Raw genomic sequence first — 21898 nt, 5'->3', positions numbered from 1 at the left:
GGATGGACTGAACAATTGGGCCTACAGTGATGGCAGTTCCTGCTCTTCCGCACTGAACTACAAAATGGCTGTTCTGCGTGATGCTGGCCAGAGGGTCCATGCAGGGCCGCTTTTGTTTGCAGATTGTTCATCTCCAGGTGACATTTGGGGTTGTCAGAACTGTCACTGCATGTGTCTCGTATGGACGTGCCAGACTAATAACGTGTGCTTGTTTGCTCCTACAGGCAGAATAAACTTGAGGAAGCCCTGCTATTTTCTGGACAGTTCACGGACGCCTTGCAGGCTCTCATCGACTGGCTGTACAAAGTGGAGCCCCAGCTCGCGGAGGACCAGCCGGTTCATGGAGATATTGACCTTGTCTTAAATTTAATAGATAATCACAAGGTATTTGCACGCTTGTTTTTAATTTTTTTCTTTCTCCAAACAGAAAGCACAAGGAACGGGTTTTACGTTTTGGAGGGCTTCTCTGTTGTTCTCGGTGTTATTTGTTATCCATAGAAGTCATTTTTACATCTGCAGCCACAAAGGTGGGACAATTTGGAAAACACAGATCAGAACAAAGAGGAGTGATTTGTAAATTGTCCTCCCTTTATATCAGGGGTCGCCATGTCCGGTCCTGGAGGACCACCGTGGCTGTAGGTTTTCATTCTTACCCTTTTTTAATGAGTGCCCTGCTTGTGCTGCTAATTAACTTCTTGTGAATTCATTTTAATTGAATTGCTTTTTTAAGATTTATTCCCCTGAATTTCTTCATCGTCCCTCTGAATTGCTTCATTTCTTTCCTTAAATGGCACCCAAACAAAAATGAAATGTGAAGTGAGGGAGCCAACAGAAGACTCCAACCAATTTCACTCCGACCAGTTGCTCAATGAGGCGCCGAGTCTCGTCGTTAATTAAACTCGATCTTTAATTTTGTGGCTTGTTGCTGCTCTCGTGGTGCATTAGCAGACATTTCTGAAATTGTTGATTTTCTCTTTCTAAGAGCACTTTGAAAATGTTTTGGGGGTCCAGAGCAGATCAACATTCCTGAGACCTTCATCGTTCTTTATTTTCAGATATTGTATGATGGACACTAGTTGTTTTGGCTCATGTTGTATCTCATTATTGTTTGGCAGCTAATTAAGGAAAAAGAAACAATTTAAGGGGTCTGAGTCTTCAAGAACAAGTCATTTAAAATTAGTTCAAAAGAAGTTAATCAGCAGCACAAACAGGTCACCCATTAAGAAATGAATAAAAACCTGCAGCCACGGTGGTCCTCCAGGACTGGAGTTGGTGACCCCTGCCTTATACTATAACTCTAAGCCTAATGCCTAACACCTTGAAACAAACGGAAATAAGAAGAAAATTGTTCAGGTGGTTCTGTCAAAATGGGAGGGCACAAGCTCAACCATAAGAAACCCGGAGATGGAACCCTTGAGACAAATAAAGGTCTTCTGAAAACAAAGTGGACATTAATGGTGGGAGACGGGATGGGAGTGAAAGGCATGGGAGGTTAAATATTAAACAACCTAATATTTATACTGTAATATACATTCATGTCAAGGCTGACGACTGCAACACGCTCTCAAAAACGTCAGACAGTGAAGCGTTTCCCACTGTGTCTCATCATCATGTCTTTTAATAACACTTACTAAGTGTTCGGGCACTGACGACACAAGTCGGTTACGTTTAGCAAGTGGAATTTCCGCCCATTAATCCTTCACTGTCAGCAGCCATACCACCTGAAGGTAAGCGTGTTCAGGCCCGGCCAGTACTTGGATGGGGGACCATCTAGGAAAACGTTAGAAGAGGTGTTGGTGAGGCCAGCAGAGGGCGCTTACCCTGTGGACGGTGTGCGGATCCCTAATGCCCCAGTGCAGTGACAGGGACACCATGTTGTAAGTATGGTGATGCGCTTTGGATGAGACTTACAACCTAGGTCCCGACTCTCTGCAGTCATTAAAGTCCCTTGGGCATCCTTCATAAAGAGTAGGGTGTATCCCAATGTCCTGGCTAAATTGCCCACCACAGCCTGGTCATTCTGGACCCCTAATCATCCCCTGTCTCTAATTGGCTTTTTTTCTCTCACCACTTCACCACCTAACAGCTCATGTGTGGTAAGCATACTGGTGCAAAAAATGGCTGCCGTCACATCATCCAGGAAATGCTACACATTAGTGGTGGTTGAAGTGACTCTCCACTCACTATGAAATGCGCTTTGAGTAGTGTGAAAGGCGCTATATAAATATGAAGAATTATTATTATTATTATACAGGTCTTCAGCTACGGTATTGTGTGGGGCCATTGAAAACCTGAGGTTTAATGAAGACCAGGAATTAGAAGTGTGCCTGCAGGGAGAGCAAACGAAAAGAGTGGAGAAGTTTAATTATCTGGGATCAGCGGTAGACCAAGATGGACAATTAGATACAGAGATAAACCACAGAGTGCAGTGTGGATGGGACAATTGGAAGAAGGTATCAGGAATGGTGTATGGTCAAATAATTAAAGCAAAGGTTAAAAGTGAGGTTCGTAAGAAAGTCCAAGACCAGCAGTGATCTATGGAGTTGAGACTTGGCCAGTAAAGAAGTTGGATGTGACAGAAATGAGAAGGATGTGCAGAGTTAGAAAAAGGACAGAATAAGAACTGAAACAATCACATCTCTAAGAAAGTGCAGGAAAGGAGACTGAAGTGGTGTGGATACGTGATGAGGAGAGACGATGAAGTTGTAGACAAAAGACTGATGGGATTGGAAGTCCAGGGAAAGAGAAAGTTAGGAAGGACAAAGCAGAAAGAAGCAAAAGAAGATCTGAAGAAAAGGAGCATGAATGGCGAGAAGGTGCAGGACGGAGCTGTTGTGGAGAAGGTTGATCAGGCACATCGACCCCACATATTAGTGGGAAAAGAAGAAGAGGAAGAATCAGGACTGCCGACAGGCCAATCTTGTACCCTCTGCTTACACAGCCATGCCCTTGTAATGCAAGCAGAATTTGGTTTGGTGTTGTCCTGCTGGAAAATGAAGGGGCATCCCAAGTAAAGATGGCAGCATATGTTCCTCCAGTATTTCTACGTAGCTTTCTGCATTATGGGCACCGACACCCACTCACACCATGACCGATGCTGGCTTTTGGCCCTGACGCTGATAACCTTTTGGATGGTCCTTTCCCCGGTTTGGCCCAGAGAACATGATGGCTGTTTTTGTTTTTTCTTTTTTCTGTTTTTTTTTCAAAAGCTGTTTACTTGTTGGACCACAAAACGTGACTCCACTGTGGCGTTGTGACGGTTCGCTTCTAAGAGCTTGCAAGAACAACAACGTCTCATAAAAACACTCCCGGTGTGAACCAAGGACTGAGCTGGTGCAGTTGTGTCTGAGGCTTTGGGTCTCGGTGGCGCCCCCTTCTGTCCACACAGTGGCCTCGCCAGTTTCACATCACCTGCTTATTTCAACTTGTCACATCGTTTTTAATCTACAAGCTCCCCCCCCACCTATTTCATAATATATATATATATATATATATCTTCAGAAAACAATGGAGTTGATTAGAAATGCCTCGTCTTTATGCTATTTATGGTTGAATAGAAGTACAAGTCAATTTACAGATGACTCCTTTTTGTTTTTATTAGTATATTTCATACTCTCCCAACTGTTTTGGAATGGGAGGCGTACTTCCGTTTGACTGTTTTAGAGGAACAATGACAGTGAGAACAATGAAAGCAGATCATGCGGCACACGTTACTTTGTTATGGGTTCGCTTCCCGGGTCCTCCCTACGTGGAGTTTGCATGTTCTCCCCGTGTCTGCATGGGTTTCCTCCCACAGTCCAAAGACATGCAGGTTAGGTGCATTGGCGATCCTAGTATGTGTGCCCTGTGGCGCGCTGGCATCCTGCCCAGGATTTGTTCCTGCCTTGCACCCTGTGCTGGCTGGGATTGGCTCCAGCAGACCCCCGTGACCCCTGTGTTAGGATATAGCGGTTTGGAAAATGACTGACTGACTTTGTTATATGCATCATGGACGGTTGTAAGGACACTCAACGTCAAGGAAGTGTTGGCGTTCTAGGCGGGTCACAATCCTAACGTAAATTCTTTGAAACAAAAGGACCACTCGATGGCATTTACAGGCAATATTAACAAAAGAAAAGGGGGTCTTATGTGACGTTTTTTGACTGAATTTACCGTGATAGAGCAGGCTGCCTTTTGCCTTTTCTATGGTCTTCCGGCCGGCAGGGGCGGAGTCTGTTGCGCACTGTGGGTGACAAAAGAAAGAACTTTAGCAACTGCGCCCCCTCTTGCCCTGGGGTGGTATCGCTCGTCTCCAATAAACCTGTGAGGGGATCCTTTGACGTCCATGCATGACAACAGAGTGAGTTTAGGGCACCATGGTGGTTCTGCTAATGTTCCCGAGTCTCTGCTCACTGGGTTATGTTCTAGATGATGTTCGGTTCTCTGCATAATTCTATTTTCTTAAGCTGTCTGCAGCCTTGATTTTATATTCATTGGTTGATGTCGAAGTGCTTGTTATTTTGTCCTGATAGGAGCTGACATTGCATGGTGGATGAGTTACCATCTCCATTCTCCATAGCACCGAATCCTTTGGCCAATTTTGGTAGAGAATGGTGGACCAGCAGGAGTGAAGGATGCGTCTTATCAAAAGTGAGCACTGCCAGTGATATTCCTACACTCCCTCACTCTCTCTTTCTATCCTAGGCCTTTCAAAAGGAGTTGGGGAAACGGACAAGCAGCGTCCAGGCTTTGAAACGTTCAGCAAGAGAGCTGATTGAAAGCAGCCATGATGACTCGTCTTGGGTCAAAGCTCAAATGCAAGAGCTGAGTACCCGCTGGGAGACGGTCTGTGCGCGCTCTGTGTCCAAGCAAACCCGCCTGGAGCAGGCCCTCTGTCAGGTGAGTCCCCATCGTCATTCTCCTAGTCGTGGAGATGCTCGCACAGTGAGGTTTCTTGAAAGGTTCAAAGATCAGATGCTCTGCCAGGCACAGAGGGTGTTTAGCTGTAACGGTGTGCAAGACATCACAGGCAGAGTCTTGGCTTACAACACTGCTGCTACTAATGGCCACATCCACATCCAATGTGTTGACCTTCCTACCACACTGAACTAGAGTTAGTTAGTTAGTTAGTTAACCACACTTCAGTTGATACGCAGCTCCCTCCATCTCTCTCTATCCCTTACAACTTCCTCCAGGTTCCTTTGTCACCATATCTTTCCAACTCTTTTTGGCCTTCCTGCTGTTCTCCATCCTGCTGGAATTCATCTTTCCACTCTTCTTCCTGTCCTTGTGTTGTCCATGCGCCATACGTGTCCTGCCCATCTTATTGTTGTCCTATTTCACTCGGCTCCATCTGACCTGTCTTTTCTCACAAATCCTTGTCATTGATCATTCTTGGCCATCTTTTTCCCATAATCCATCTCAAGCATCTTCAGTCAAACACATCCAGCCTTTTCTAAATCGCTTGGCTAAACTCCAGCTTTCTGCTCCATACAAGGCTGCCGACACTACCGCTAGTATGTTGTAGACTCTTAATTTTGTCCATAGTTTGATGTCTCCGCGCCTCCAAAGAACTCTTTCTAACTTAACATACACAGCTCCTGCCAGACCTAATCTCTTCATCATGTCCATTTCCACTATTATCTGTTTCATCCACCTAGCTCTGTAGATGATCCCACACCCAGCTGAACAAAGATAGTGACAGAATACATCCTTGTCTCTGGTATGGGATGGGATTTGTAAAAGCAGTGATAATGTTTGTCATGCGCCATCTGTTGGACTGACAGATGCAATGCATATGTCTGTGTTATATGCCATTTGGTATGGGATTCATAAAAGCAGTGTTAATGTTTGTGATGCGTCATCTGTTAGAATGACAAGTATATTGCTTTTGTCTCTATTATTTGGTATGGGATTCATAAAAACTGTTAATGTTTGTGATGTGCCATCTGTTGCAATAAGAAATGCAATGCATACAGGTATGTCTCTGTTATATGCTGTTTGGTATGAAGTAAAAGCAGTGTTAATGTTTGTGATGCACCATCTGTTGGAATGACAAGTGTATTGTGATTGTCTCTGTTATGTGTCATTTGGTATTAGATTTATAAAAACAATGTTAATGTTTTTAATGTGTCATCTGTTGGAATGACATGTGCATTGTGTTTGTCTCAATTATTTGGTATGGGAATTCATAAAAAAATAGTGTTAATGTTTGTGATGCACCATCTTTTGGAATGACAAGTGCAATGCATAGGTCTCTGTTATATGCCATTTGGTATGAAGTAAAAGTAGTGTTAATATTTGTGATGAGCCATTTGTTGGAATGGCAAATGTAATGCATATGTCCATGTTATATGCCATTTGGTATGGGGTTCATTGAAGCAGTGTTAATGTTTGTGATGCATCATCTGTTGGAATGACATGTGCATTGTGTTTGTCTCAATAATTTGATTTGGGATTCATAAAAACGGTGTTAATGTTTGTGATGTGCCATCTGTTGAAATGACAAATGCAATGCATAGGTCTCTGTTAGATGCCATTTGGTGTGGGATTTGTAAAAGCAGTTTTAATGTTTGTGATGTGCCATCCATTGGAATGGAAAGTGTGTTACATTTTATTACTGCAAATGCTTGTGTTGCGCCATGTTTTGGAATGATGGAGATATGTCATTCGGACGGACACAGAGACAGACACGTAGACACTTATTCTTTTCTTAAGGTGGACACCCAGGCAATGCCAGGTACTGCAGCTAGTTTTAAATATTAGACACCTGAGATATTCAAACAGTAGCACTAGCACTGTGTGACAGTAAAACTCTTTTCCTTTGGGGACTGATAAAGAAGGCCAGGTCGTCCATCACCTTCCTCAGATTACCTTCTAGGTATTAGTGAGGCTTAATGTGTGACAGGACAAAGCAGGGAGAAATGACCCCCTTTATTGGCTAACTAAATAGATTCCAAATGCAAGCTTTCGAGGCAGCTAATAGCCAATAAAAGGTGTCATTTCCCCCTACTTTCTCCTGTATCAATCTATGGCTAACACGGTACAACACTCTACGGCTATTAATGTGTAACATTCATACTTCTGTAAAAAAATGTTTAACCCATGTAAAATTCATCTCCATTGGTTCAGAACTGGAGCGTTTGCTCTTTTAGACAAATGCTGATTGAAGACCACCTTGACAGCACTGCAGATGACCTCCTGTTTCATTTTATGAATTGCTGTGGGCCCTGGCAACCAAATGTTTTCAGAAGCAGCTTTACGGCTTGACTTGTCCTGATTGAAGGGCCATTTCCAGTAGGACTCCCTAACGTTGTCTTTTTCCGAACCCTTTGCTTTGTGCAGGCGGAGGAGTTCCATTCCACGGTTCACATTCTCCTGGAGTGGCTCGCTGAGGCTGAACAGAGCCTGCGTTTCCATGGCGCCCTCCCGGATGATGAAGAAGCTCTGCGTGTGCTCATCGATCAACACAAGGTAAACAGGAGCATGTGAGGGTCAGAGGTCAGAATGGGGGGGCGACGGGGGGGGGTATGGAGGTCATCTTAAATGTTGTTATAGTCGGCTACTCGTAATCAAGCCTGTAATTTTTCACTCCGTACAGTGGATTCAGAAGGTGCTCAGACCCTTTCAATTTCTTATTACCTCTCAAGGAGAATTCAGACAAACAGGAGGCACCTGACCCTAATTTGGAGTGCTTCAGCAAAGGGTCCGAATACTTTTTGATTTTTGATGGATTTCTGTGCACGCTTTCCGAAAACTTGTTTTCGCTTTGTCATCGTAGGTGACTGAATGTAGATTGATGGGTAAAAATGGCAGCCTGATCCGTTTCAAATTTAACCAACAACACAATAAAGCAGCACTTCTTTAAGCTTATTTTTTTTTTCCTCTCAATCCAGTTTTCAGTTTTGTGTTTCGTTCAGGGGATCCTTCCCCCTCGTGGGACTCGTGCCAGTTGTCGTTGTTTTACCCCCCTGAAAAATCGATGCCAATTGTTGTTTCATCGTTCACGTTATGGTCGGCGGCGTTCATCGTCTTTGGGGCTCCCCTTAAAGAATTACTGCAGATCGTCACTGGGTTTCCCCTTGAAGAATTGCCACTGATCATCATTCGGGACGGGGAGGGGTGTTTCGTTCCCCCTTTGAAGAATAGCCGCAGATTGTCACCTGGTTTAACCCTTGAAGAATTTCCTCTGATTGTTGTCCGCATTGTGCCCTGAAAAACTTTTGTTTATTGGTGGGGATTACCCCTTGATGAACTGTTGCCAGTCGTCACCTGTGTCAGGATGGTACCCCTTGACCCCTTGATGATCTGCCACTGATCGTCATCTTCTGGTGGGGGGGGGGGTTAACCCTTGAAGAGCCAAACCTTTATCTTAGGTCACCGGATAGCGTCCATGTACCACAAACAGGGAGCACCAGGACACTAAAGACTTTGTCCTTTTGCAGAGATATCGGGAGCACCACACACCCCTTTCTACCGACCTCATGACCCCCCATGCTCTCCCAATCCGTCTACTGTCTTCATAGGAAAAGTCACAAGAGGCATGAGAGATAAGTAAACCTCTCAACGAAGTCGACACTCTCTCTGCAGACAGACACACTGCTGATGGCCCAAGTGGTCATTAAAGGCCTGGCTCTTTCATTTTTATCAGGACCCTCGCCACCCCAGACACTCAGACCCCTCACTCAGCCTCTCGAGTGCCTTGATCAGAGCCTCCATTGACTCTGAGAAGATCAAAGTCAAGATCAGTGAATCTCTCTTCACCAACAGATGCCCCCCAGCCGCTGGACCCCATGACCCTGCCCAACACCCAGTCCATGCAAGCATTGAACAGAGTAGGAGCAGAACAGACCGCTGACAGACCCCAGAATGAAATGGGACAAACGGAGAGGGTCTGCCTCCACTCTGCACAGCACTCACAGTACCAGAGTACAGGCCAGCCATGATAGCCAACAACCTTGAGGGGATCCTGCCAAGTCTCAGGGCAGCTCAGTCAACTGAGTGAAATACTTTAAGAAAATCGACAAAGGACACTCGCAAGTGCAGACATTTAGACTCCTCACTCAGTCTCTGGAGAGCCCCCATCAGAGCCTCCATTGAAGATCACAGCATCGTCAAGATCAGTAAATCTGTCTTCACTCACAGATGCCCCACAGCCGCTGGACCCCACGACCCTGTAGCGCCTCACCGGTGGGTTAATGGCTTCCAGCACAGCAGGCATGACAGGGTGAAGCTTGGCTGAGATTTTCTTGACTTGTCAACCAGTTCACTGAAAAGCAACAGCAAGTAGCCGATATAAAGTGACAAATAGACAAAAAAAAGTTCTTCAGTGGAAACGTGCAGCATTGACCCCCTTAAAAGTAATCTAAAATATATTCCGGACATCAGTTTCATTGTTTTTCAGGTGTAATGGGTTTGTCACATTGACGCATATTCTAATAACGGCTCAGTGATATGAAGAATTATTATGAGTTGTCATTTAGCTGGTTTGGCTGCATTTCCCTGCTTGACCAGGGGTGTCTCCATTTCCCAGTTTCTCCAAAATGTTGCGTATGTGTCGGTCTGAGCCGCTGTAAATACACGTAAGCTTTCACGTCAAGCGTTCTTTTATAAATCGCGATGTTTGCATGGGAAGCCTCTTTTTGTTGCATAAGGCCCCTGGTGAGGTACCATTAAAGCCGTACTTGGCATTAAATAACAAGTTCTGTTATCAGCCATGTTTGGCTTCTAATTAAGAAACTCTGCAGCCACTGTGGCCCTCCAGGACAGAACCTGACATTCCCTGGGCTGGGGGATTCCAAGGCTGAAGGACTGGTCAGCCCCCATCTGCATTATCATACTGCAATGTGATAAAGTTATTTTGTTCAAAAAGTTTCCGCTTTATTAAGAATTTCAAAAAGAAATGGCATCACTTTTCTACATAGTCCCCTTCCTTTGCGATGCAATTTTCCCAGCGTCAGAAAAAAACGTTTTTGGTTGAGCGTGTAGCCACTGATGCACCGCTGCTTTCACATCATCATCATCATCATCATCACATGGCTGTAGCTGGACATCCGGAGCACTCTGCATCCGTCACACCAATGCAGCCATTTTTGAACATTTCAATCCACTCATAGACGACTCTACGAGAGAGAACTTTATCTCCATACTGAGCACACGTGTGGCACACCTTCAGCCTATAAAAAGCGTATGACAGAATGCTGCTCCTCTTTGGTGCCATCTTCACCACAGGGCGACATCTCTTATACTAAACTGCAAGGGCAGCCGGCTTACCAGACAGAACTGGTCACATGACCCTCTCAGACACAACCAATCACTACTCCTCCCGCCTTCACTGTTTTCCAACGAAAATATAAAAGTGCAGAAATTTTTTGAACATCCCTCGTATTATTTACATATCTGTTGCAATGACACTTGCAGTGCATTCTGGGAACTTTGCTGTTTTCGTTTCGCCGTTCCAGCGTCTTGAGTGTTGCTTGACGAAGGAAGTAATGGAATTTAAGTAATTTTTAACTCAAGGCTGCAACATGACATGTAAGAACAGATATCAACAAAGAAAAAGGTTTGGGGGTCCGTCTGTGACACCATATGATAAAAAACAAACAAAAATCAAGGCTTCTTTTTACAAAGATTTTGATAACGTCTTTTCACACGTGAGTCTTATATAGAACTGAGTAAATATGGCCGAACATCCAGTTATTTGGGTTCCAGACAGGAAGGGGCAGGTCCAGGAGGGCGGATACCGGAAGTGATGTCAGTGGAGGGAAGGAAGAGAGATGGCATTAGAACACAGCACCAACCCCTGGATCGGCAGGTAACTAGACAAACAAAATGTGAATAAAGTGATGGGGTCGGCAGACTTTCTGAATCCTCCGTAACTCCCCTTTTAAACTCCACTGGCTGCCAGGTCTCATTTAGCAGAATTTTACTAGCTGAGAGTTTGGCTCTCACATTGGATATAAAACGCTTGCCAAGCCTGCAGAAGTTTTATACAAGAGCTGGTGCCAAGTGACAGGTGGTGACAACGCCGGCTGTGGTGAAACGTCTGAGCACTTCATAACTTGCGTCCGCCGTCTCCAGGGGCTGTAGGAGGCCACACTTGTGAAAGAGAAGTTAAAGAAGCCTACGTGCTTAATGCCATAGTAACTCTAAATGAAGGGTCCCTAAAAACTCCAAAATCAGTTTAAAGTCATCGAGGTCCACCGATGCTACAAGCCTTCAGTGTGGGACAATCTGGCAATCACCAGGTACACTGTAAGGCCCAAATGGACCATCACGCCAATTTTAACTTGTTGGACATCCCAGTCTAAAACCATAGGAATTAATATGGAGTTGGTGCCTCCCGTCATAGCCTGCAGTCTTCTGGGAAGGCTGTGCCTATGTGGCCCACTAAGCATTTCCTCCGATGTTGGATCAGAAGACCCCTCTCACAATCAGAATTCCAGTTCATCCTAAAGGTTGAGGTCAGGTCTCTGTGTAGGCCACTCAAGTTCCACCATGTCTTTATGATCCTGGATTTGGAGCACAGTCAGTGATGGAACAGTATAGTTGACTGGAAGCCCATAGTTGTCTAACTTGTATGCCATAGCATTAACAATGCCAATGGGTCCCCCCTCTGCCAAGCTTTACAGTAGGCACAATAAACTTCAGAAGGTATCACCCCACCAGGCATCCACCAAACCCACATTAGTCCACCAGCCTACCAGATAGGGAGGCCGTGATTCATCCCTGAAGAGAGAACATCTCCAGAGTCCAATGGAAGCGTGTTTACTTCACTCCAGCCAACGCTTGGCATCATGCAAGGTGATCTTACAGACATGAGCAAAGTTGTTGGTTACCCCGCCATGAGAAAAGAAGACCCCACAATTGTCTCTGAAATAACTTGAAACTGACAAAAGTCATTGGCACCTATCGTTGTTTATTCCGTATTTAACAAAAATCCGACTGTGCTTTCAAGTTTTGAATCAACGGAATATTTTAAATAATAACACAGATAAACAAAAATGTTGGGACCCTTAACCTCATATTGGGTGGGACAACCTTTAGAGTTTGCAGTCCCTGCACAGAAGCGATTCCTGGTGCTCTCCGTGAAACTTCTGTCCACAGGTCTTGTGGCCCCAACTCGTCCTGAGCAAACTTCTGCAGCTGGGTCAGGCTTGAAGGGGGTCTTCCTTCTCCAGACTGCATGCGTCAGTTCTTTCCATAGATGTGTGGTGGGATTCAAATCAGGGCTCCTAGAAGGCCATTTCAGATCAGCCCAATGGTTTGCTGTTAGCCATCTGTGTTTTGGCTCCTTGTTCTATAGGAGGGTCCATGCCCTGTGGCTGAGACAGAGTGCCGTGACACTGGGTGGTACATTTGTACTCCAGAATGTCTTGGTGGTCTTGAGATTTCATTGTTTCCTGCACAGACTCAAGTCACCCTGTGGTGCCAGACACTGAAAAGCAGCCCCAAAACATAAGCGAGCCTCCTCCGTGTTTCACAGTCGGTCGGGTGTTTTTATTCTTTAAGATCTTCATTTTAATGTCTGTGGACATTGAGCTGGAGCGACCCCAGTTGGGCGTCATCTGTCCACAAGATGTTCTCCCAGAAGTCATTGTGGTTTGTTAACATGCATTTGAGCAAATTCCAGTCTGGCTCTTTCATGTGGAGTCCTCCTGGGTCTTCTTCCATTGATCCCAATGTCACTCGAAAAGTGATGGATGGTGGGATCACACACTGAGTGACCTCGACCTTGGAGTTCAGTTTGTGTCTCTTTGGAAGTTGTCCCCAGCTGTTTGTCCACCATTCTCACTGTCCTTCTGCCCATTCTGGGGTCGATTATTCTTCTTGTGGCCACATCCAGGTAGGTTGGCTACAGTCTCATGGACCTCACACCTCTAAATAATACTTGCAACTGTTGTCATAGGAACATCAAGCTGCTTGGTGGTGGTGGTCTTCTAGCCTTTGCCTTTAACATGCTGGTCTGTCATTTTGTTTTTGATCTCTTCAGACGACTCTCTCCTTTGCTTTCCCTGGTCCGTGTTCATTGTGACACCATACAGCTGAGTGACGGCTTGTCTCCATTTATAAATCGGCTGAATGGCTGATTGTAGGTGTGTGTGATACAAATTCGGCTTGTTTGAAAAATCACTTCATCCACTGATTTAGGATCTTCAGTGGGGGTCCCAACACGTGTGCCGGCCATTTTAGAATGTTATGTTTGTAGAATAAGCCATACTGGGTCTCTTGTGGCATTTTGCTTTGCTTCATTTATTGACATGTCAATGGCAGACAGGTCTACAGGGGACAGTGGCTTTTCCTGTCATCACTTTTCAGGGGGCACACAGCACTTTTTTAGTGAGTTGTTCACGTTTGTGGATACATTTTGAAACCCTTTTCGTGAAGACCCTAACACACACCTGACGTGCTTATGTTGCTTCCAGAGACAGTTTGGAGCTCTGCTGTGAGTGATGCCACAGAGGAGAGGCCATCTTTATGTACTTCAGCACTCAATGACCCCTCTTTCTGAGTTTATGTGGTCTACCACTTCAGGGCTGAGCTGTTGCTGCTCCTCAACGTTTGCATTTCACACTAAAGACACTTACAGTTGACCAGGGCAGATCAAGCAGTGCAGGAACTTCAAGTACTGACTTGTGACAAAGGTGGCATCCTGCGACAGTGGCACATTTCAAGTCCCTGTGCTCTTCAGTATGAGCCAATGGTTGTCAGTGCAGATGGTACAGCTGTGTGCTGATTTGATGTCCCTGTGAAAGATGAAACGCATAACCCTTAACCCTAACTCCATCATTTCCTGGGGTGTCCACCTACTTTTGGCCATTTAGCGTACCTGCCGTTCACAATGCAGTCTTTTGCCTAATTGTTACAAGAATTTCTGCCGCCATTCAGAAACAAGTCTGGTAATACAGCAGGAAGAATTATATACGTAATTCTGTAAATGATTTATTCTAATTTTTGTTATGAATTTATTGTTTTATCTGAAGCTTTACATCGCATTTCATAATTTTATGTTGCTTTGATTTTGGCCTATAAATATTATTGTAAAATCTAAACTTGTAAAGTTCCAAAAGTAAATCTGGGGCCTCTTAGAGAAAAGATAAACATCTAACGTGCCATTCGGAACGACTCCCTTCTGTTTATAATCGGCTCGGTTTATTTTATGCACATTTTATTCTTTAGCTTTGTGCAGTGCAGGACCCCGCAGTGCTCTGCCCGCTTATCGGCAGATCCATACGCGATATCTGCACATAGAAGAACAAATCATTTCTAAAACAAATCAAAAACCGTCTCTGCACAGGACGTATCCGCGCGCCATGCATGTCCTTATAAGTGCTTGTAGCGTCTCTCTTATTTTCTTAAAATTATGAATGCCAAGTTTTATTTTTGGATTGTAGATTTAATGGGCAGTGCCAAATTATAGTTACAGAAAGATTAATAAACTGTGGTCTGTAGGAGGCACTCTTGAGCGATCCCCTTACCCCAAAGTACAAATAGGCGAGATGCGAGTTTGTTTAAAATAAAAAATGGCCGCATTACTTTAATGTGGGCAGTGACATCCTTTACGTCTTCTGCAACTCTGTGATGACCGCTGTGGTGTGCTGGGCTGGCAACATCACGTCAAGGGAGGCCCACCAAATCAACAAGCTGATTACGAATGCAGGCTCAGATATGGGACACTCTCTGGAGGTGCTAATGGAGGAGAGAATGGCGACAAGACTGACGGCCATTAGGAACAAAGCTGCACGTCCTCAGTGTGACACACAGTTGGAGTGAAGGCTTTCAAACATTGAATTATTCAGCAGACATGTGTGAAGAAACACTACGAGGGCTTCTTCATACCAACAGCAAAAAAACTTCATAACTGCTCGCTTATCTTCAGCAAAGTCAGAAATATTCTTCTTTATTGTAATTCTTTGTGTGACTTTGAGGAGGATGTTGTTGTTTGTTATAATATTCCTGGTCCTTCAGGTGTGGGAGCTTCTGTCTATTATACAGTATAGCACCTTACACATCTCTCCTTCTATTATATAGTGCCTTTCACTCTATCTATCTATCTATCTATCTATCTATCTATCTATCTATCTATCTATCTATCTATCTATCTATCTATCTATCATATAGTGCCTTTTCTATCTATCTATCTATCTATCTATCTATCTATCTATCTATCTATCTGTCTGTCTGTCTGTCTGTCTGTCTATCTATCTATTCTGTGAAATAATTTGCAAAAATATGAGTAGTAACAGAAGACTGAGTCCACACCCTTAAACATGAAGAGAAATGACAAGTGGGTTGGTTTTATAGTAGGAAGGCAGGAAGTGGAAGTGAGGTCATCATCAGGAACCCAAAGTGAGATCAGGATTGGGGGCAAAAGTGACATTTTCATGTGGGTTCTCCTTCTGGAGGTCTGTAGAAAGAGAAGAGCAGGCATTAGTGCTCATCGCCAGCCCACGGTCTAGCATGTCATTACCCTGAGTTAAGACCTTTGACTGCCTCCCAAGTGCACATGTGTGACACCAATAAACCATTAAAACAAAAAACCTGAGGTGTTCACAACATGACTTTTCTGGTAATAAGCAGTAGCTGTAAATTGTTGAAGACCAACATGACATGCACTAACAATCATGCTGAACTGCTATAGCACTGTTCATATCTATCTATTCATTTTTCTTATTATATAGCACCATTCATATATATCCCACTTTCTAGCTATTATACAGCTCTTTTCCTCTCTATCTATTTATCTATCTATCTATCTTTTATATAGTGACTTTCCTATCATCTATCTATCTATCTATCTATCTATCTATCTATCTATCTATCTATCTATCTATCTATTTATCTATCTAGCTATCTATCTATCGTGGAAAACCAGCCTGGACACCAACAGACAGACACTGGCAGTTCCAAACTACACCCGGTTTATTTACAGAATTGTCCCGCACACAACACAGTGCCCCCCTGCACCAAACACCCTTCTTAAGTCTGGGCCTCTCAGTAGTCCTTCCTTCACCGCCTCTGCTCCTCTCTCCCGAGGTTTGTCTTCTTCCTCCCAACTCCAACTCTTGACTCGAGGAAGGCTGCCTCTTTTATATCCACCCGGATGTGCTCCAGGTGCCGTCTGACGATCATCCTGCGACACTTCCTGGTGTGGCGGAAGTGCTGCCATCCAGGGTTCCTCAATCCTCTGGGTGCCCCCTTGTGGTGGCCACGGGTCCCGATAGTGTTGAGCTTCCATGCTTGGTTCCCGTGGCCCCCATACAGACCAGGGCGGCTGCCCTCTCGTGGCCCGGGGGGGTATAATCACTTTCCCGGTCCTCCCAGGCATCCTGGCTAGCCATAAGCCCCCAGCCGACTGCCACACTATCTATCTATTTAGTGTTATTATTATTATTATATTTTGGATTTGCTGAACTGACCCCTGATGTGTGTGTGTTCACCCTGTGATGAGCTGACACCCTGCCCTGGCCTTATTCCTGCCTTGTTCCCTATTCTTGCTAGAATTGGCTCCAGCCTCCCCACCTTGCCTTGAAACAAGTGGGTTATGAAAATGGACGTATGGATGGATTATTAATGATTTTTTTAATTAATTTGGCAGAGTTCCCCTTGCTTCTCCACTTTCCAGCTGCTGCATCTCAGAATTTTCACAATACTAAATATGTTTTACTGCAATGCAACGAAACTACTCAATAGATGAGACAATACAGAACACTGCCACGCGACTTTCTTCTTGTCAGACATTGTATATACTGCACAGAATAGAAAAAAAGCTATAGGCTGCCAAATTTGTAATATTAAACAGGCTGTCTATAAATAAAATGTACACATAATGGTATGGATCGGGTGTCAAGCTAGGAGTACACATAACTGTTTTTCCACTGTTAGCGTCATTCATCTTCCTGCTGTCTTAAGCAATCACTTTGGTATCAAATTTAGGAGAAATAAAACCTGCAGCCTGGCTACTCCTCCTTATCCCATCTTGAAGCCCATCATGGATGGCTTTACTCTTCATAATTTCATCCTGGACGCTTTCTCTGTCTCTCTCGCTCTCTCCTTCACTCTCTTATCTTCTAGTCAAATATAGAAGCCTTTATGTTATAATTTCATTTTTCTGCTGACAGTATTTTTTCAAAACACTTCATGTTATGTCATGACTTATTTACAGCATTCATTAATAAAGTGCTTTTCATTGCAATTTGTGTGTGTGTATAAAGTAATATTTATATATGGGTAGACACAAGTAGGTTTACAACTGTTCATATGGAAAAAAAACATGCAGGTCAATGATTATTACAACAGCTTTATTGAAGAATGTCATAGTACACTTAGGCACAATCTCAAATGCTGGTCTTGTGTGCCCACCCCTATAATATATAATATAAAAATATATTTTTGAAAAAGGAAAAATGTCTGCCACCAGCCAGGTCATTCCGTTTAATGTCCAATAATTCAAAACCAAAGAAACGCTCCCTGAGATATTCTCCCTATGGGGTTCTGAGCTGGCGACAAAACACAAAGAATTGCTTTGTTAGTCACAAGTGAGTTCAGTCTGCCCGCGAGCTCCGTCTGGTGCCTCCTTCCAGGAAGCTGGAGGGTAAAGTGGAAGGGGCGGGGTCAGTTGTCCTCACTGGGCGGTTTCTCGGCACTGTGGCGAGAGAAGGAGATGACAATGTTAGCAAATGGTGCCCTTCTGGGAGTTTCTGCCATCTCCACTGTGGTTCTCTGCAGCTCGGTCTCTTGGTCACCACTCTTTCCACGGCCCTTCTCCCCAATTGCTCTGTTTTGGCCAACCTGATTCCTTTTAAGAATAATGGAGACCATGGGGTTCTTGGGAACCTTTAATGCTGCCCATATTACCCTGTAGCCTTCCCCAGATCTGCGTCTTGACACAATGCTGTGTAGAAGATAGCCCGACTACAGGCAGACACACAGACCCAGAATGTCCAGAACGCACACGTTTATTCATTTTCTATGTCCTGCACACAACACCGTGCTCCAATATCCTCAACTCAATACTTTCTTCTGCCACCTCCACTCCTAACTCGCAACCTCGTCCTCTTCCACCCGACTCTGGCTCTCTTGCTGGAATAAGGTGGCCTCCAGGTGCTCCTTGATCCTGTTCTGGCAGCACTTCCGGGTGTGGCAGAAGTGCTGTAGACCACGGCTCCAGAACTGTCCAGGCGCCCCCTGGTGGTGGCCAAGGACCCACGCAGGGTGGAGCATCTAAGCTCCCATCGCGTGGCCCCGACATGCCCCACAGGGGCTGCCCCCTCGTGTCCCGGGGAAGGTACTGCTGGTGATATGTTCACTCCCCCGGTCCTCTCCTCAAAAGGGCATCCTGGCTGGGCAGGATCCCCGGCCGTCCATTATAGCTGTCTCTAAGCTTCATGGGTAATTCTGTGGACCTCCTAGCCTGGTTTTTGCACAGCTGTGGGAACTTCTACAGACCGGTGTGCGTATTTCCTAATTCTGTCCAGTCAATTGAAATGACCACAGGTGGACTCCAAACAAGGTGTAGGAACATGTCAGTGATGAGTAACAGAATGCGATGCATTTCAAGTGTCATAGCGAAGGGTCTGAGTACTTGTGCCAGAGGGATGTTTCACTTTCTTACTTTTAAAAAATTTACAACAAATTTCTAAGCATCCTGTTTTCGCTTTGCTTGATGAACGAGAAATTGAAGTGACTTTTAACAGAAGGCTGCGATGTACCAAAATGTGAAGAAAGTGAAGGGGTCTGAATATGCTCTGAAGGCCCTGTAAATATAAATCAACTGCCAGAGTTTCGTTCTCTTTGACCAGGCTGGCTCAGGTATTCCGCGTTGACTCGATTGATTTATGGTTTCTCTTCTTGCACTCCTATCTGCTGAGGCACTAGTGAACGGACAAATGAAAATTTGCCGAAAAACAAAAATGAATGGATAGAAATTTCCTAACCCAATTTGAATGTGTGACGGCTTCTTCATGCTGACTTTCTGTATCTGAGATTTGTCTCAACCAGAGATATTCCTCCATTTATTCTTGATTCCTCTCTATTCTAACATTTGATAAATGCAGCATTGTTAGGATCCTGTAAGATTTACACCTGAATAAAGGGAGTGTTGGCTTTGGGATCGGCATGTGGATGCAGACGTTTCTGCCACGTCTTTGAAAATGTGCCAGCTGCTAATTGAAAACATGTTTGCTTTTTTTTTTTTTTCAGGAATTTATGAGGAAACTCGAAGAAAAGAGAGTAGCATTGAGCAAAGCAACAGGTATGGGGGAAGCGATCTTGACCATCTGCCACCCAGATTCGATCACCACCATTAAACACTGGAACACCATCATCAAAGCCAGATTCGAGGAGGTCAGTATTCTAACTAACGATGGACTTTGTTCAAAGTGACGCCACGCATGCAGCATACCGAGGTCATTTTTATTTGAGAGTGACACTTGCATGTGGTTTGAAGAAACCGATTGAATCTGGTGGGAAGTAGCATAATATAACAAAGCTGTGAGCCGTGATCCCCCGTATTACTGATTCATTCAGATAATTTATTTGTTCCCTTGCTTTGAACAGTTTGTGTTTCTCTCCTTCATATATAAAATAAGGGAGACTGAGAAAGAGTGGAGCGCTTGATCTGAGTAGGATGAGACTAACAGACCCCGGGCCGCAGCAAGGCTGGTGTAAAAGTGTGCGGTGCTTTTATTCAACCATCCGAGTATTCAAAGAGATGCAATGCAGTCTTTCCGTTAAAAAAATAAATGATCCTCAATTAAATCCTGTTGGAAGAAGAATCTTTGGCCTAGTCTGAGGTCCAGAGTGCTCCACAACACGTTTCCATTATGGATATGTCTGTACTTCAGATTACCCTCCACCCTGATGCTGCCACAACCGTGCTGTTTTCAGGTCTCTTAGGAGGTGCCAGTCAAGGACATTCCCAGAGTTGACACTAAGCCAGTCGTGTGTTGCCTTTGCTTTGTCCTGCTGGAAGATGAACTCTCGGCCTAGTCTGAGGTCCAGAGTGCTCCACAACACATTTCCATTATTGATATCTCTGTACTCTGCTCACTTCAGCTTTCGATGACCCTGACTACTCTTCCACTCCCTGATGCCTCCACTACCATGCTATTTTCAGCGATGTTCAGCTGAGTTCAGGTCTGGGCCATTCCAGAACATTCCCAAAGTGGACCCTAAGCCAGACCTGAGTTGCCTTTGCTTTGTGTTCATTGACAGTTGCCATCATTGGTAGTTTCAATCTGCATCTCCCTTTTTCCTGATTTGGAATCCGTGAATTCAGCTGCTTCCTCATAGCACTTCTGTCACAGGAAGCACCTGGGCATACACGATATTTGTTTACCATTTTAATTTTGTTGCATCATACGTGACAAAGTGGACAACATAAAGTGGGTCAGTTTTGTTCTTCCCTTGTTTTATCACCTAGCTCTTTGCACACTAAGGGAGTGCAGAGACTGCTAACAGCTCTGTGATGTCAGGTTGGCCTTGCAAAGCATCATGGGGTGCTGGGAGAAAAAAAACCTTTGCTTAAGCAGTAGGGCAAATTTCCAGAAAAATATGTGCCGATCAAGGTCACCGGTGAATGGAGCATATTTTCTGCGGGACATGCTTTGGCAAAAAATGCCAGTCAACACTATTGATTACTTACAACGCCAATGAACACCCTCTTTGCATGACTAAAGCTGTCGGAAATTTAGTAGGCACTTTGTATCCCAATTGTATTTACAACTAGAAGTCTGAAATGTTTGCTTAGCAGAAACGTAAAAATCCAATTTTTTTAGTAAAATGCAAATTAGCCATCTGTCAGCCTGCTAAATGGTGAGGTTCAACGTGATTGGCGCACCGTTTTCTTCATTTTGTACGGTTGATTTTTAATAATTTTGAAAACCTTCCCAGAAACTTGTCCTTACCTTGTCATTAGGGGGTGATATTGAGGGTAGATTGGTGGACACAAATGTCAAAGTTATTCATTTAAAATGAAATCTACAAAGTGAAGGGGTCTGAAAACATGGTGAGCCCACTGTACACGAATTGTAGAGAAGCTCTGTTTTCCCACTTTGTTAAGATGCTGATTCCTGTCTGCGCCCGCTGTCTTCATTCCGCAATGCTTAAGGGGGCAGTTAATCAACCTGAGAATTTTACACATCACTGAACCCTAAATGCGCACCAACCATGACTCCAGACACAGTTAGTCACTGCTATGCCCTGCCAGTCTGTTCATCTTCTTTCACGACACTCAAGCCGCCCAGCAGAACATATGTGGTTCATTCTCTATGGCAATGCTGCCTGATGCTGTACATTTCTTCAATGATCAAAGCGACTGTTTCTTCCTCAGGGACATTCTAAACTGAAGACCTTCATTCATCTCTTTTTCAGGTACTTGCTTGGGCAAAGCAACACCATCAAAGACTGAGCAGTGCCCTCAATGAGCTCCTCGCCAATCAGGAGCTGATGGAGACTTTGCTGCGATGGCTGCAGTGGGCAGAGACAACTCTCAATGAAAAGGATAAAGAGACCATCCCTCAGGAAATCGATGAAGTGAAGAACCTGATTGCAGAACATCAGGTGATCACTCTTGGATTCTCCTTAATCTGTTTTTTTTTAACACAAGTGACATGATGGCACATGCTTCACAGTAGTGTAACTGTATATTGATTTGTAGTGGGGGTGATGTCAGTGTGGATGGTGTACGCTACCCCTATGGGTTTCCCCAACTAGCTTATTTTTGCGACCACCATAATTGAAAGATGTTTTCTTGAATAGTCGGTGATTCTAGAATGACAGTGTGAGAGTATGAGTGTGTCCTGTTATGGACTGCCATCTTGGCCACATCTGGCTTGTGTGTCTCCTCTGTAGCCGTGTGATGCCACAGCTGGCACACTCCCCTTGTACCCGGGACATCGATAGTCATGATACCGAGATG

At 44.5% G+C, this 21898-nt stretch overlaps 1 protein-coding gene across 1 annotated transcript in view; it reads left to right on the top strand.

The window, feature by feature from the left end:
• Positions 1–224: 224 nt before the first annotated feature.
• Positions 225–21898, top strand: part of LOC120519806 (dystonin-like) — a gene marked incomplete at its 5' end in the record, with an annotated part of 44553 nt that continues 22879 nt past the window's right edge. The window contains 5 exons of the mRNA XM_039742612.1: positions 225–384; positions 4684–4878; positions 7324–7452; positions 19180–19323; positions 21352–21540. Of these exons, the coding sequence (XP_039598546.1) occupies positions 225–384; positions 4684–4878; positions 7324–7452; positions 19180–19323; positions 21352–21540 (817 nt within the window). The remainder of the gene's footprint in view (positions 385–4683; positions 4879–7323; positions 7453–19179; positions 19324–21351; positions 21541–21898) is intronic.

This window comes from Polypterus senegalus, unplaced genomic scaffold, assembly GCF_016835505.1.
Source record: "Polypterus senegalus isolate Bchr_013 unplaced genomic scaffold, ASM1683550v1 scaffold_2957, whole genome shotgun sequence".
Taxonomy (NCBI): domain Eukaryota; kingdom Metazoa; phylum Chordata; class Cladistia; order Polypteriformes; family Polypteridae; genus Polypterus; species Polypterus senegalus.
The sequence above is the reverse complement of the archived record's forward strand: the minus strand, read 5'-3'. Positions and strand labels throughout refer to the sequence as shown.